Source organism: Notothenia rossii, assembly GCF_949606895.1.
Source record: "Notothenia rossii genome assembly, chromosome: 6".
In the NCBI taxonomy this organism is placed as follows: domain Eukaryota; kingdom Metazoa; phylum Chordata; class Actinopteri; order Perciformes; family Nototheniidae; genus Notothenia; species Notothenia rossii.
Window position 1 is genome coordinate 61,862,426 of NC_136909.1, and position 15,652 is coordinate 61,878,077.

At 39.9% G+C, this 15,652-nt stretch overlaps 1 protein-coding gene across 1 annotated transcript; it reads right to left on the minus strand.

Annotated features, from left to right (window-relative positions):
- Window positions 1-9,296: 9,296 nt before the first annotated feature.
- Window positions 9,297-13,305, minus strand: LOC307042648 (uncharacterized protein). Its single transcript, XM_079686636.1, has 4 exons — window positions 12,872-13,305; window positions 11,777-12,006; window positions 11,516-11,675; window positions 9,297-10,845 (listed from the first exon to the last, which is right to left on the minus strand). The coding sequence occupies exons 1-4, from the start codon at window positions 13,146-13,148 to the stop codon at window positions 10,661-10,663; spliced, it is 852 nt and encodes a 283-aa protein (XP_079542762.1). The 5' UTR covers window positions 13,149-13,305; the 3' UTR covers window positions 9,297-10,660.
- Between the last annotated feature and the right edge of the window lie 2,347 nt (window positions 13,306-15,652).

Genomic DNA, 15,652 nt, shown 5'->3' on the forward strand with positions numbered 1-15,652 from the left:
TTTTGTATTGAATTTGTCTTGCTTTTATATAGCATTATTGTTTGTGAGATTAAAATGATCTGTTTTACTTCAATTATCAATGGCACAATTTACCCCAGTGTATTGTCTCTAATGGCACAACTTACCCCGCACAGGGGGCAAGTTGTGCCACAAAACCACTTTTTTTTCTAAAGCTATATTTCTCAAACAGTTTATTTAGGATCCGAAGTGATTGTTCCCAGGGATACACAACATCCTAAACTATATGTACATATTTTAGTTGGAGGCATTACTGTAATCCCCTTGCTTTAAAGGCACTTTAAGTAAAAATTGGCACTACTTACCCCACTCTCCCTACATGTCACACTGTGGGAAACGATATTTCGATATTTCTGGATGTATAACACATGTAGAATTTTTGACAATAAAGCTGAATTTGACTTTCGCGTGCTTGCATATTTTAACAAAGCTTTTCATTTTAGCCACACTGAATTTAACTAGAAGTCATGGCTGTGTCAATTACCAGTCTGATATCGTTTTACAAAGATGACAAGAGTGTAGATAGAGGAGAGAACCACTACAAGTCAGGACACGTTACAGTGCAGCCTAGATGAAGGTGTGCTTACCGGTGTTGTCAGGGCTAGCATGAGGGACAAGGTTTATAGTGTCGGTGAGTAGTGATAGCAAGAGTACCGTTAACCTTTTAAGACCGAGTTAATTTATTCACATTAATTCCCATCAACAAATCAATTTTATGTGTCACATGAAATCTTTATTAGGCAAGGTAAGGCAAGTTTATTTATATAGCACTTTTCAACACAAGGCAATTCAAAGTGCTTTACAAAAAATGAAAGACATTAAGAAAATGGCATTTAAAATCAGTCATTAAAAAGAAAAGCTAATAAAATAAACATTAAAAGAAAAAATACATGGATAAAAGTTACAGTGCAGTCTAAGATATGAATAGTTCAATTAAAAGCAGCGACAAAAAGAAAAGTCTTCAGCCTGGATTTAAAAGTAGTCAGAGTTGCAGCGGACCTGCAGGTTTCTGGGAGTTTGTTCCAGATATTTGGAGCATAATAACTGTACGCTGCTTCTCCATGTTTAGTAGACTCTGGGGACAGAAAGCTGACCAGTCCCTGAAGACCTGAGAGATCTGGATGGTTCATCATTTAGCAGGAGGTCAGAAATGCATTTTGGTCCTAAACCATTCAGTGCTTTATAAACAGCAGCAGTATTTTGAAATCTATTCTTTGACACACAGGAAGCCAGTGTAAAGACTTCAGAACAGGAGTGATGTGATCCACTTTCTTAGTGTTAGTGAGGAACCAGTGTAAAGACTTCAGAACAGGAGTGATGTGATCCACTTTCTTAGCGTTAGTGAGGACTCGAGCAGCGGTGTTCTGAATCAGCTGCAGCTTTCTAATAGATTTTTTAGTGAGACCTGTGAAGACACCATTGCAGTAGTCCATTCTACTGAAGATAAAAGCATGGACACGTTTTTCCAAATCCTGCTGTGACATTAGTCTTTTAATCCTAGATATGTTCTTTAGGTGATAGTAAGCTGATCTAGTAACTGTTTTAATGTGACTGTTGAAACCAATAACTAATTTAACCCGCTGACAAGAGAGCCCACCTCCGAAGATCGTGACTGGCTGAGGGACAGACTCTGGGGCAAGTTCTCAGGACTTTCTTGGCTTCTCTCCCCCGAGCCAGAAGAGGAACACTACAGCTTGGAAACACTTACTGTTCCTGAAATTATCAAATCTGTTGGGCATCAGGGACCTGAGGCAATTGTGGCAAGCATGGCATTGTCTGAAGAGCAACAGAGGGCAATTCAGGTGGCTACCACTGGTCAGCGAACCAGCCCAAACTGGCATTTGTTCAGGAAAGGAAGGTTGACTGCCAGCAACTTTGGAGCTGTCCTGAGGTCAAAGCGTGTGACTGCTTCCTTTATTGCCAGGGTGCTAGGGCAACAACAGGCCCTTGATGGTGTTTTGTCTGTACAGTGGGGGACTATGAATGAATGTGAGGGCGTCAGGGCATTCACCACTGCAACTCAGATGCAGGTCCATGAGTCAGATTTGTGGCTCTCCCAATCAGGAATGTTGGGGGCATCTCCAGATGGTCTGGTAGGGTCTTCCGCTGTGCTGGAGGTAAAGTGTCCCTACGGAGCAAGGGAAATGACAATTAGTGAAGCATTGCAAATCAAGGGCTTCTTTGTCAGTAAGGAAGGAGAAACATTCAGCCTGCGTGAGGAACATCCTTACTGGCACCAAGTGCAAGGTCAGCTTCACCTCACTACAAGAAAGAAGAAGAAATAATAAAATTGTGAATTGTTTTTAATTTACATTTACTCGCCTTTGCAATGTTGTGGTTGTTAGAGTGTTAGGTTTTCTGTCAGCTCGTCTGTTGGGAAGATATAAAATATAGTTTCATGGAAGTCACACCGTCACATATACTGTAAGAGCATTAAGACATACAGTACATAGGCTAAAACAAAACATCTAAAGATATAACCTTGCACTTTGATAAGTCTCGTGAACATTTTCACTATTTTGACATTTTTATAGATGAAAATTGAACTAAAGAAATAAATGGTAGATTAATCCATATTGAAAATAGGTGTCAGCTGCTACACTAATTATAATAGTTATATTTCTTAATTAATTAAGATAAGATATTACTGTATTGATCCCAATTTGGGAAATGTTTGTGTTGCAGCAGCATAACAAGAAAAACAAAATATAAGTTATTATATATTCAAAAGTATGTGAGGGATGGAATATTAAATTGAATATAAATGTAAAATGTACATGTGATTTTACGTCCAAGAGAAGCTATGGAGCAGAGAGTTCTCTGCCAGCCAGAGGTGATTTGTTATTAGTTCAATATGTCAAACTGATTTCCCTGACTACAATCTTTAGTTACATGGTGAAACGTTATGCTGCTTGTACTAATAAGACTTATCATATAAGCCACACAGGTTTTAATAGGATGTATTCATTATCTTTACTTGTGTTGCGGTCTTTTCAGCAGCGCCATCTCTATAACGGCGATACAGTCACTACCCATTATTTACATTTCACCGTGACATGGACAAAAATGTAACGTCAGCTTACCTCATGGCACGAATCCAGACTCTCCTTTGGAAAACATTGGCCGGGAAACGATAGAACAAGCACGTTTCATGCGAAGACCTGTGGCTGCAACCCGGAGCAAAGCAACAAACCATTGCGTAGCTAACTAGTAGCGCTAGCTTTAGCTAACGTTAGCCAACGAAACGAACTGCCGAGTAAAATTGGAAAACACTGGTAATTAATTATTCTATAATTTGTAAAACTACGGTGTTAAAAACGACAATTTCAAAAATACAGATTCTAATGGTCAGATATAGATATACAGATACTAAAGATAGGCAGGTACTTGCTTTTAAGCAGAACACAGGGGAAAACAAACTTAGCGGGAGTGTTTACGTGTTCGGCGTAATGACGTACAACGGCCTCGACAATTTCTGTAGTCCTATTCAGCCATTCGGTAACAACCATCGTTTTTCAGACACGTAAACTCTTCAAAAATCCCCAGTGGGGTCACTGCTGATGTATTTAATGTCGTAGAACAAAACGTCAATTACCTCTTACATTTGTGTCAACCACAGACCTTATTTCGAGCTATTTTCCAAAACCCTATGGAAAAAATGCATTGCTTTTTGAGGAAGGAACCGGAAGTGCTAAAAATGCTAACTTACTTCCGGGTTTTACGACGCGTCACTGCGGCTCTCTATTCCAACCCAGTTTAGATTTAACCACGCCCACTTTCGCCTTACGCAAGGATCGACGTAGCTCTACGCGATAGCGTCATAGACACGGCACACCCGCGAAATCTGAATCTAACAAGCAAAATACTGTCCTTATAAACGCTGCATTATATATAATATAATAGTGCTTCTTTGTCAATATGACTGACGACCACACTTATGCAGTGCTGAGGTAATGTTAATTCATCATTTAATATTAATTCCTGATGGATATAAGAGGGATACATTAGCAAACATCTGTATATATAGCCGATATATAATGTTTCGTTTTTTTGTTTGTCATGTAACATGTTAACGTTTATTTAATATTTTATAGACATTTATAATATGTTATAAATGTCTATTTTAACATTAATAATATATTAACGTTTTGCCATGTAAAAATGAAATGTTGGGACATTTATAAAAATGTATTCCTTTACATATAAGTGCTTTCCAGAGGTGTAAGAAGTGATAAGATCTTGTACTTGAGTAAAGGTACAAGACGAGATCATTCCGGTCATGGCACATGTGTGTAAGTAACAAGTATGCTGTATAATCTGCAACAACTGTCAGGCTGTGTTATTGATTATCTTTTTCAAAAGAGCCCCCACCAATATTGATTTTGAAAAATATCTTTTAATTGAAATATGGGAGCAAAAACTAAAGGGTAGAATTGATCATACCATATTATGTTATTATTGCAACTGTTTTTATTATATTGTGTTGTTTTGTTTATATATATATATATATATGTATGTGTGTGTGTACAAATTAATTAATATAAAGTGTATATACTGTATGTGAGTGTGTGTGTATAAATGAATAAATACACGTGTGAGTACATATAAGTGTGTGTTTATATATGAATAAATGTGTGTATATATATAAGATAGTATCATTAAATAATGCTGTGTGTGTATAAATGAATAAATACATTTGTGAGTACATATAAGTGTGTGTTTATATATATATATGTTTATAAATGTGTGTATATATATATATATATATATATATAAATAATAGTATCATTAAATAATGCTGTCAGATAAATGAAGTAGGCTCCACAGTAATAGTCAAGGTTATATTCAATATTCTGCACTTACACCAGCTGAGATGATAAAACACCAGTAATACAATCTCAGGACTCTGGATTGTTTACTTTCAGTCAACAAATCCTTTGGAAAGACAAAAAACAACTATTCAATATCCTGCTTTACACCGCGACCGCTATAACTGCCGAAGATGAAGTCTATGACGCTAAAGCTACGTCCTTGTGTAATGCGGAAGTGGTTAAAACTACACTGGGTTGGAATAATAATAATAATAATAATAGATTTAATTTGTTAGCGCTTTTACAGGTGCTCAAAGACGCTTTACAGATAATAGTGAAGAAAGAAAGAAAAGAGAAGAAAGGAACAACAAATAAATATATAGTTAAAGTTAAAGTCAAATAATACAAAAACAATCACACATGAAAAGCCAGATTAAAGAGGTGAGTTTTTGTGAGTTTTTTGAAGGTGGTGAGGTCGGTGCAGTCTCTGATGGGTTGTGGGAGTGAGTTCCAGAGGGAGGGGGCAGCGACGGAGAAGGCTCTGTCCCCCCAGGTCCGGTGATTGGTGCGGGTGGGGATGGATAGGAGGTTAGCTTCTGATGAGCGGAGGCAGCGGGAAGGGGTGTGGTGGTGCAGCAGCTCTGTGAGGTAGGGGGGGGCCTGGTTGTTGAGGGCTTTGTAAGTAATGAGGAGGACTTTGAAGTGGATTCTTTGACGGACGGGGAGCCAGTGGAGGTTCTGGAGGATGGGAGTGATGTGGTCTCGGGAGCGGGTGTGGGTGAGGAGGCGGGCAGCAGAGTTCTGGATATGTTGGAGTTTATTGAGGAGGTTGGATGGTATGCCATAGAGGATGCTATTGCAGTAGTCGAGTCGTGAAGTGATGAATGCATGAATCAGGATTTCAGCAGCAGAGGAGGAGAGTGATGGGCGGAGACGGGCAATGTTTTTGAGGTGGAAACAGGCGGTCCTGGTGATGTGATTTATGTGGTGGTTGAATTTGAGCTGACTGTCGAAAATGACTCCGAGGTTGCGGATGTGAGAGGGGGGGAGATAGAGTGTGGCTGTCAATGGTGAAGTTGAAATTCTGGATGTCTTTGATACGGGATGGGGGGCCGATGATGATGTCTGATTTGGCACTGTTCAGTTGGAGATAGTTTGTTTGCATCCATGCTTTTATTTCTGCGAGACCGTTGGTGAGAGTGGAGTGTGTTGTGGGGGTGATGGTTTTTGTTGAGATATAAAGTTGGATGTCATCGGCGTAGCAGTGAAATTGAAGGTTGTGGCGACAAATTATTTTGCCAAGGGGGAGCATGTAAAGGATGAAGAGGAGGGGGCCAAGCACCGAACCCTGGGGGACGCCTTGGGACAGAGGAGCAGTGGAGGAGGTGCAGTTGTTGATGTTGATAAACTGATGTCTGTCGGTGAGGTAGGATTTCAGCCAGGAGAGTGCAGTGTCAGTGATGTTGAGTGATGATTCGAGGAGGGACAGCAGGATGGTGTGGTTGATGGTGTCGAATGCTGCGGTGAGGTCGAGGAGGATGAGGATGTTCAGGTTGCCGGAGTCAGAGGAGAGGAGGAGGTCGTTTGTGATTTTCAGAAGAGCTGTTTCTGTGCTGTGTTTTGATCGGAAACCGGATTGAAATGGCTCAAAGAGGTCATTGGAGCTGAGGTGGGATTTTAGTTGTGAGGCAATGACACGTTCAAGTATTTTTGACAGAAAGGGGAGATTTGAGATGGGCCGGAAGTTGGACATGATGTCAGGTGTGAGTCCAGGTCTTTTGAGAATGGGTGTGACAGCAGCCAGTTTGAGAGAGGGGGGAACTGATCCAGATCTGAGGGAGGAGTTAATGATGGTGGCGATGAGCTGGGACATGGCAGGGAGGCTCTCTTTAACAAATTTGGAGGACATTGGGTCAAGTGTGCAGGTGGAGTTAATTCCAGTCATGAAGTGGGACAGTTGCATGGGGGTCACAGGGGAGAAGTGGGACGGGGGCTGTGAGTTGAAGGGGGGGGAGCCAGGAGAGGAGGTGGGGGGTGCTGATGAGGGTGTCAGATTGCTGTAAATGTTGCTGATTTTGGTTTGGAAAAACGAAAGGAAGGAGTTGCACTGTTCGGTGGTGAAGGACGAGGTGGCGTTGTCACAGGGTTTGAGAAGTTTGCTGATGGTGGAGAACAGACGCTTGGGGTTGCTGGAGCCAGACTGAATGAGTTATGAGTAGTAATTAGACCGGGCTGCTTTGAGTGCATTACTGTACTGCTGGAGATAGTCTTTGTAGATTTGAAGATGGACTGTTAGTGTGGTTTTCTTGTGTTGGCATTCAAGTTGACGTTTCCTTGATTTCATTTGGCGGAGTTCGGGGGTATACCAGGGGGTGGAGTGTATGAAAGAGACATTTTTTGTTTTTGTGGGGGCCAGTTCATTGAGACAGAAGGAGAGGGTGCTGTTATAATAGTCCACAAGTTCAGATGGGTTTTCAGAAAGTGGGGGGGGGAGGCAGACATCTTGCAGGTAATGGAGGCAGTGATTGCTGAAGGTGAGATGGATTTGAGGTTTCTGTAGGTTATTGTGCATTTTTGCTTTTGGGCGGGGATGGGGATGTTGATATCCATGAAGATGGCCAGGTGATCAGAGATGTGGAGATTGAGGCTGGACAGATGATGGATGGTGAGACCAGTGGAGCAGACCAAGTCCAGGATGTGACCACGGCTGTGTGTTGGGAAGTTGATGTGTTGAGAGAAGTTGCAGCAGTGAAGGGTTTCCTTAAATTCAGAGGCACATTTGCAGGTCGGGTCATCAATATGAATGTTAAAATCCCCTAAGAGGAGAACAGATGGGGATATGGCAGAAAGCTGAGTGAGAATGTCAGAGGTCGGAGAGAAAGGAGGGGTTTGGCTTCGGGGGACGGTAGATGATGGCTGTGACCAGGGGAGTGGGACCAGAGAGTTTAAAGATCAGGTGTTCAAATGAAGAAGCATCAGGGATGGGGATTATGGTAGCTTTTATTTCCTTTCTGATAATAGCAGCTATACCACCACCCCGCCCTTGTGGGCGAGGTTTGTCAATGTATGTGAATCCTGCTGGGGTGATTTGATTTAAAGAAAAATAGTCCAGGGGCTTTCGCCATGTTTCGGTCAGATACAGAAAGTCCAGGTTATTGTCTTTAATGAATTCATTCAGAATGTGGCTTTTATTGTGGATGGAGCGTGTGTTGAGCAGGGCTGCTCTGAGGTGACATTGCATTGGGGGGGTTGTGTGGACCGGGGGAGTGGAAGGAGATTGGTCAAATTCACGTGTTTTTTGTTGTGATGGCGTAGTGTGGGCGCGTGACAGGACCGAATGGACGGGATGGAGTGTGGAGACGTGGAATGAAATAAAAACTTACGGCCAGAGCCTCTGTGTGGAGGACGGCGTTTGCGGAGTATTTCGTTATCTGCTAGGATGTCCATGCATTCCGGAGGCAGGCGGTTATTAAAGGAGTGGAGATCTGACAGGGAGTAGAGCGGCGGCATGATCCCGTGAAGTGGCGCTAGCACGGAGCTAGCTAATGCTGGGGACCCGGGCAGCAGAGACCAGGAGCCGGATGACCGTGGAAGAAGGAGCGGTGTGAGTCCAGATAAAATGAGAGTGATAATCCACAGCATATCAGGAGAATGATTCCAATTGTTTCCGGAGGAGAATCGTAGGAGGGACTGACAGCCTGGTGCAGAGTGGGAGCCGGGTGACCAGCCTACTAGCTTGTTAGCTAGCTTGTTAGCCACCAGCTGTAGGCGGCAGGGAGAGACGATGTCAGCGGGGAAGCCGGCTGATCGCAGCGGGATGGGAAGACCCACACGAGCCGCGGAGTTAGGGTGGAGTTAGGCTGGAGTTAGGCTGGAGTTAGGGTGGAGTTGGGGTGGAGACAGAATTGTTAGCTCGGCAGACTTCAGGGAGCCGAGGAGCATCTAGGTAGCAGCCTGCTAGGTCCGATAATGCTAGCTAGCTAGCGGGCTCGGGCCCGATGAGCAGGAAAGAGCCAGCAGGTTGGAGATGACAACCAGGGGATGCATGCAGAGCTGTCATTGGCTGAGATAAGTCCGGCCGTGCGTCACGACTCTTTGAAACATCTCTGTTGCCGGAAATGCATCCACGGAGGACCGTGGGGGACCCATCAGTGTCTCCTCGTTTAAAGCTCCTCCAGAGAGCCTCCTCGATGCTCGGTCCTCGAAGTGCATTTAGGGAAATGAGATGTCCTTCAAAATGGCGCGCTGAAATTCATTTCCTGGTCACTACCGGAGGACGGAGGATTCAAGGAGGCGAGGAGGCTCTCTGGAGGAGCTATAATCGAGGATACACTGATGGGGAGTCGAGGAGGGGAAATCCCAGAAATGAGATCCGGCCCCTGAGTTTATATTTGAAGAGCACTATGATGATGATGATGACCAATCAGCAAACCTAAACACAACTAATAAAGAGCAATCGTACATCACTGAGATAGAAGTTTTTTTTATTTATGATAGTGCCACTGCCCACTGCTAAATAAATATAACAATTTGAAACACAGGTATTTTATACCAATTATATTTATCTGATTATTGTAATGGTTCCATGCAATTCAGATGATTTTAAAAGATGCAAAGTGTTGTTTTAAGCCTCCTGCTCTAATGAAATAGGGAGCATTATTTCACCTCTACTACTGCAAACATTAGTCGTTAAATGTATTGTATTTACGTATTTATTATATTGATATCTAGCACTATTATCAAAGTGGATAAATGTTGAAGAAATTGAATTTATGTAGAGGAAAAAAATACAAATACTAAATATTAAAAACTTAACAAAATGTAATAGAATTATTATTACAAAATCATGACTTTTCCACCTTGTAGTTATAAGAAAAAGCTAAAACAACAACAACAAACAAATCCAAAAGAGACACAAGGACACGTGGAAACTGTCATGTAGAGTCTGCAAAATATCATCTTCAGTTTACTAACAATTGTACATCTGATCAGATGATACCCTTTAATTTTAAGGCAGGAGATGATAGGGATGAGAGAAAATAACCCCCTCTCCCCTCCCTCTAAAGCACTTTGAGACAAATCTTTGAATTTTGTCGCCTCCTACAGTACAAACTGTGAACATGCACTTCACAAATAAAAAATTATAAAAAGGGCACATTATTGTTGGTGTTCAAGAGATGAAACAATACTTACAGAAAAATATAGAAAATAATAGTTTGATTTCAAAGCAGTACCCATTAATAAGCAATGTAAACTAATACACTGAACAATACTTTTGAGGAAAATCTGCAATAAATGCACATTCTATGGACAACCTTGCACCAAAGATATTGATATTGAAGTGACTGTTATTTTGTATATATTAATATTGATTGTTGTGTTTTATATCTTGATGTGTGCATATGTGTAAATGTGTCTGTTGGTTGTGTATATAGGATATACATATTTGTATATATATCTGTATATTGTATCATTTTTATATTCGGGAATGTTGGAAACGTCATTTCGATCTCTCTGTCTGTAAACACAAACTGAGTAAGATTGACATTAAAGTTGACTTTAACTTACAATAGTGTCATCAAATGTTTATATTTTCAAGTTCTTTACCAGTGCTTTTCCAAAACAGCTCACTGAGATAGTCTCCTCTTAGGCTCTTTAAAAAAGACATATTTGCACTATTAGCGACACATTCCAGAAGTGTACAGTGTGCTGTGTCTTGAACATAATAATATCATTATTATAACAACAACCTTTTCATGCACATTTGTTTTTTTCAACATGTGAATGCCTCATTCTGAAACTTGTGTGATACCTGATAAGTGAGATAAATGTCATCGTGTGGAGCTTTGGTTAGAATTGTCTGTTTCCTCAGAATCTGCAAACTCCACAGGGGCTCTGTAGCAGCGCCGCCCGCCCCCCCCCTGTCTGAACGGAGCAAAGCGCAGCCACTTCTTCACCACGTCAGCATACTGATGGTGTGTGGCTTCTTTACCCACCGGTGTGCGTTTCAGAGCACCTAAAAGGAGAAGCTAGAAATGAACCTTTGTACAGATCAGTGTTATTTATTAACCATCATTACATCATTCTCCATATATGTACTTTCAGATCCTGATAAATACACTACAAAGCATACCAAACCACCTATTTAATAATCCAAATAATAAAACATGTCAGTTGAAACTAAGAGGATTTGGCTATAAGATTGCTATTGATAGTGTATGAATGAGTGCTTAACCCAGACATGAGTTGCATTGTAGCAATTTCGGGCTCACTTTTGTCGTTTCTATGTCACTTCATATATATAATATGAATATTATGAGCCAGGATACTTTTAAATATATCCTAGTCAATAACAATTTTGGTACTCATATTTTGGAATGCCATTTTCATTGTTGGATAAAAGCACAAACTGAAGAATGTGTTGTTTAATTGCCTTCATTTATTTTACTATTAGTCTCTTCACCCATAGTCTGTCACTATGTTATGGTAGTAAACAAAGGTTTCCAGTGGAGGCCTTTCAGGCGGGGGGAGTGTGTGGGAGAGAAACTCCCTCTGAACGGAACTTTGGGATTTTAGCGTTTGCAGACCATTAATATCCACAAAAACCTGTACAACACACCACAGGAAAGGAGAAGAAGCATAACGGGGCCTCTTTAAGTATACTTCAAGTAGCAATGGCTACTTACAGAAGAGCACTCCCTGGAGGCGAGTGTTCCTGAAGCTTCTCTTCCGGCCTCGGCCCACCCAGTTGAGCTCAGAGCCGACAGCGAATGTAAGCACAGACTGCATCAGACGTCTCACCGCGTCGTCAACCGTAGCCCCGCCCATCCGTGACAGGTACGAAACCTTGAATTAGGACAAGACGTCAACGTAACAGAAGGCCCTGAGCATTCACACAGCAAAGTACCAGGATGATTGAGCATCACAGTACATGTCATTTGAACTACCATTCTCTTTTGACTTCCTGTCTCTTCCAGCTGCCTCTCCATCTCATCCAGCTGCTCCAGAGTCCTCAGGGGGAGATCCATGTCCAGATCCTCCACGTCCTCCTCCTCCTCCTCGTTGATGCTCTGACCCGGCAGTCTGGCCTGAAGATCCTTCAGCACCGCCCACTGCCTCTGCTGCTCCTCTTTGATTTCCACCAGTAGGGCGATGATCTTCCCTTGAGCTGCAGTCTCTAGAGAAAAAGAGTTGGAGAGAAGTTTACCTCTTTTCCACCTAAATGAGTACTGTTCGAGTTCAATGCTAGTTAACCTGTTTGCTTTCCCACTGATTGCTGGAGTGATACGCCATTGGGGCCAAATGAGAGTCTGAATGTTTTGAAAAAAAAGTCAGAATTCTGAGCAAAACAGTATGAATACAAAAAAAAGAAATCTGACTTTAATCTCAGAATTCTTATTTAATGCTCAGAACATATTATATAACATTTGTGTTATATTGTCACTGGATATTTGTTAACATATATATTTTATTACATTTCTAGGCATTAACACTTTTACTATGCTGGAAATGATAGTCTCGAAGATATTATTGATCACATCTCTTCAGTCTTCAATTAATTATCTCAATCTATCTATCTCATAATTTCTTTCAAAGCACGACCTTCAGTATACATTTATGAAATGTATGCTTTTGTTTTTATCAAAAAGTTGAGCATCAATTCAATGTGATTTACTATGTGCTTTTTTAAGGGCGTACGTATGTGAATGAAATAAATAAGTTCCAAATATTGATATCAACATTTGTGCATATCCCCAGAATACTACTAACAAAACAAACCAAAATGAATCCATGAATAACAATATCAAATAAATAGAATGTCTTGTGAATATAATACAGTTAAACATGGTAAATATCAAATGTATTACACCCTTAAATACAGCAAATGTATAAAAGAATAGAAGAAATAGTATTTTGAGGATAAAATAAATCGTTGCCATAAATACTTCAAATCACACACGTTCACGTGCACTTGCAGTATCACGGATAGACAACACAAAACTATTCCAGGGTATCGCAATTCGCATTGAATGACAGTCTACCTGTGGATGGGGGGGCAGAGAGTAACTTGTCAGCTCCGGAGCTACAGGCGGTGGAAAGCGGCGGCTCTTCCCCGAAACTAACGTCCCTTCGCCGGGGTTCGTCTGTGAACTCTTCCCCTGAGCGTCTGGAGCCTTGTTCGGTCAGACTGTGCATCTCCCCGGCACACAGCCTCTGCTGAAGGCTCTCCCGAGCAATGTCTGCCATATGTTTGTTCACCAAACCCTCCTCTCGTCGTTGCACCGGCCAGTTGTGGTTGTCCCCATTATCTTGCTCCATTTAACTTTTTCTCCTACGTTCCCAAAACCTTTTCCAAACCGTTTAATAACGTTTCTTGACGCTCTTCACTCAAGAGAAGCGGAAGTTGAGGAATTTCCAATACCACGCTGCACAAACGTCACCCAAATGTTGAAAGAACATTGGGAGCGGCTGCCGAACTACGTTTCCCATAAGGCAACAGTAAAGCAGATTGGACCAAAACGTACAAAACCTTTCAGAGTTAGACGTTACATCTCCGGGGAATGTGGTGTCTTCTCCGAGGAATGCAGTTTCTTTTATTTTATGAACCCTTTTTTTTTTGGACTATTTATTTTATATTGAATTCCGTTTGTCAAGGAAAACCATTGTGACCTCCTCCCACCCCTTCCCAATTGTGCACTTGGTTGGGTCCAATTCTTAAATGTTGCCGGGCATTGAAAGCATTTTTCAACGGGATTTAATACATTTTACTATCCAATTTAGAACTAGAGGTATATCGTGTGAATGTCTAAACTCTAAAGTGACAAAACATTATACAAATTAGATTTATGGATGGGAATCGAATTGAAGTTCACCTCAATGCCCACTAGATATGGAGCTATTTCAGGGTCATAAGTTTTGATCATTCAAAAAAATACAATTTGTTTGAAAGTCCAAGTTTTCATCCTGAACTTTGAAAAACACAATGTTGTATTCAAAACAAAAAAAAGTATCTGAAAATATTTTCCATGTTGAATATTATTTTGATTCAGTTCAGCAATTTTTTAAAATAAAATATTTATTTTCATATTTCACTTTTATATATATTTTGATATTTGAATACTTGTTTTTTTCAGTTTCAGATTTTACTTTTTCAGATTCAAAACACTTAGGGTTCCAAACTAAGCCCCGCACCCCCAAGCAATATCAGGGCCAAAACTTTGAAAGCGAAAAAAAAAATCTGAAAGCGAAAAAAAAAGATCTGAAGGTGAAAAACGATCTGAAGGTGAAAAGCAATGTGAAACCTGAAAAAACAAGATTTGAAACTGAAAAAATAATTGTTTTGAATCTGAAAACGAAATATCTGTGCTGAAAAAAATAAGGATTCAAATATCAAAATATGTATAAAAGTTAAATCTGAAAATAAATATATTATTCCCAAAAATTGCTGAACTGAATCAAAAATAATTTTCAACCTGAACAATTATTTAAAATACTTTTTTTTTATTTTGAATACATCATTGTATTTTTCAAAGTTCAGGATAAAAACTTGAACTTTCAAATAAATTGTATTTTTTTGAATGATCAAAACTTATGACCCTGAAATAGCTCCATAACTAGATGGCAGTATTAGAGCACACAATGCAATCAGTAACATTTTGATGAGTTTTGGGAGAAATCATTTTGTATTTTCAGTGTAGGATTATTGATATGTTTGTATTACATAAATAAATTAGGCTGGCAACCAAATAAAACCCAATAAAAACAACTAGCAGAATGGTGTAGTTTCTTAATTTTTGACTATTTATAGGTATGTAGTTGAGTAAACGTTTTCATTTTATTCTATAAAGCACTGAAAACATTCTCCCAAATCAAACATTTTGTCATTTAGATTAAAAATAAATAAATAATAAATGCTGAAAATGACCAGTAGCTATAATAACAAACAAGTATTTATTGGAGAAAATAACAAAAAGTTATAATTATATTGAGGTAATATAAGCTATAAATATAAAAGTCTAAGAGCAAGAGTATACAGTATTCTTCTTTTAATAATGCAATGAAAGTAGTTCAATTGGTTAACAGTTTAGTGATGATGGATTAGTTTGTAATGACCTTCATGGTGCATCAATGATGTATCCTAATAACTTTCAGGCTTGGAGAGTAACGGATTACATGTAAAGGGAATATGTAATACGGATACAGAAAAGATAGCTGTATTTTCTTACAGTTACATAAACAAAAAATACGTAATCAGAATACTTTGAAATAAAAACAACTGGGGATAACTATCAGGATTACAGTGCGTTACTAAAAAAACAAAAAAGAGCATCTAGGGTTTTGTTGTAAAGGATCAGATGTCGTCTCTTTTCTGTCAGCTGTACTGTTCTGTAGGCTAATACTTTAAGAGTGAATCTATACGCCTACTGCCTGAATCTGCTTTATGGTTTTCACTTTCTTTGGTTCATTTGTTCTGTTTTTAATTCAGCAGGTGAACCTGTATGTTCATGAAATAGTGTGTGTGAGCATGTGTGTATTAAACTAAAACGGAGCATTTTCTATCGGCTCAGATTTTATTTCTGCTTTTTTAAACTGTAGTATGTGCTCATGTGTTTCAGTGTTGGTGTATAGACTACTGCCTGCATATGCTGAATGAAAGGCAGCTTTACTATAAATAAAATCTCTGAGCAGAGGACATATTTCTGATCCTCAATATCTTGGTTTCTTCTTTTCTAAGGGCGCACTGTTCTGTTGTGTTATAAATATCTTTGGTAAAAAACATCAGATTTTTCTTTTCCTTTTTTCATTGCATTTGATATTGAGGT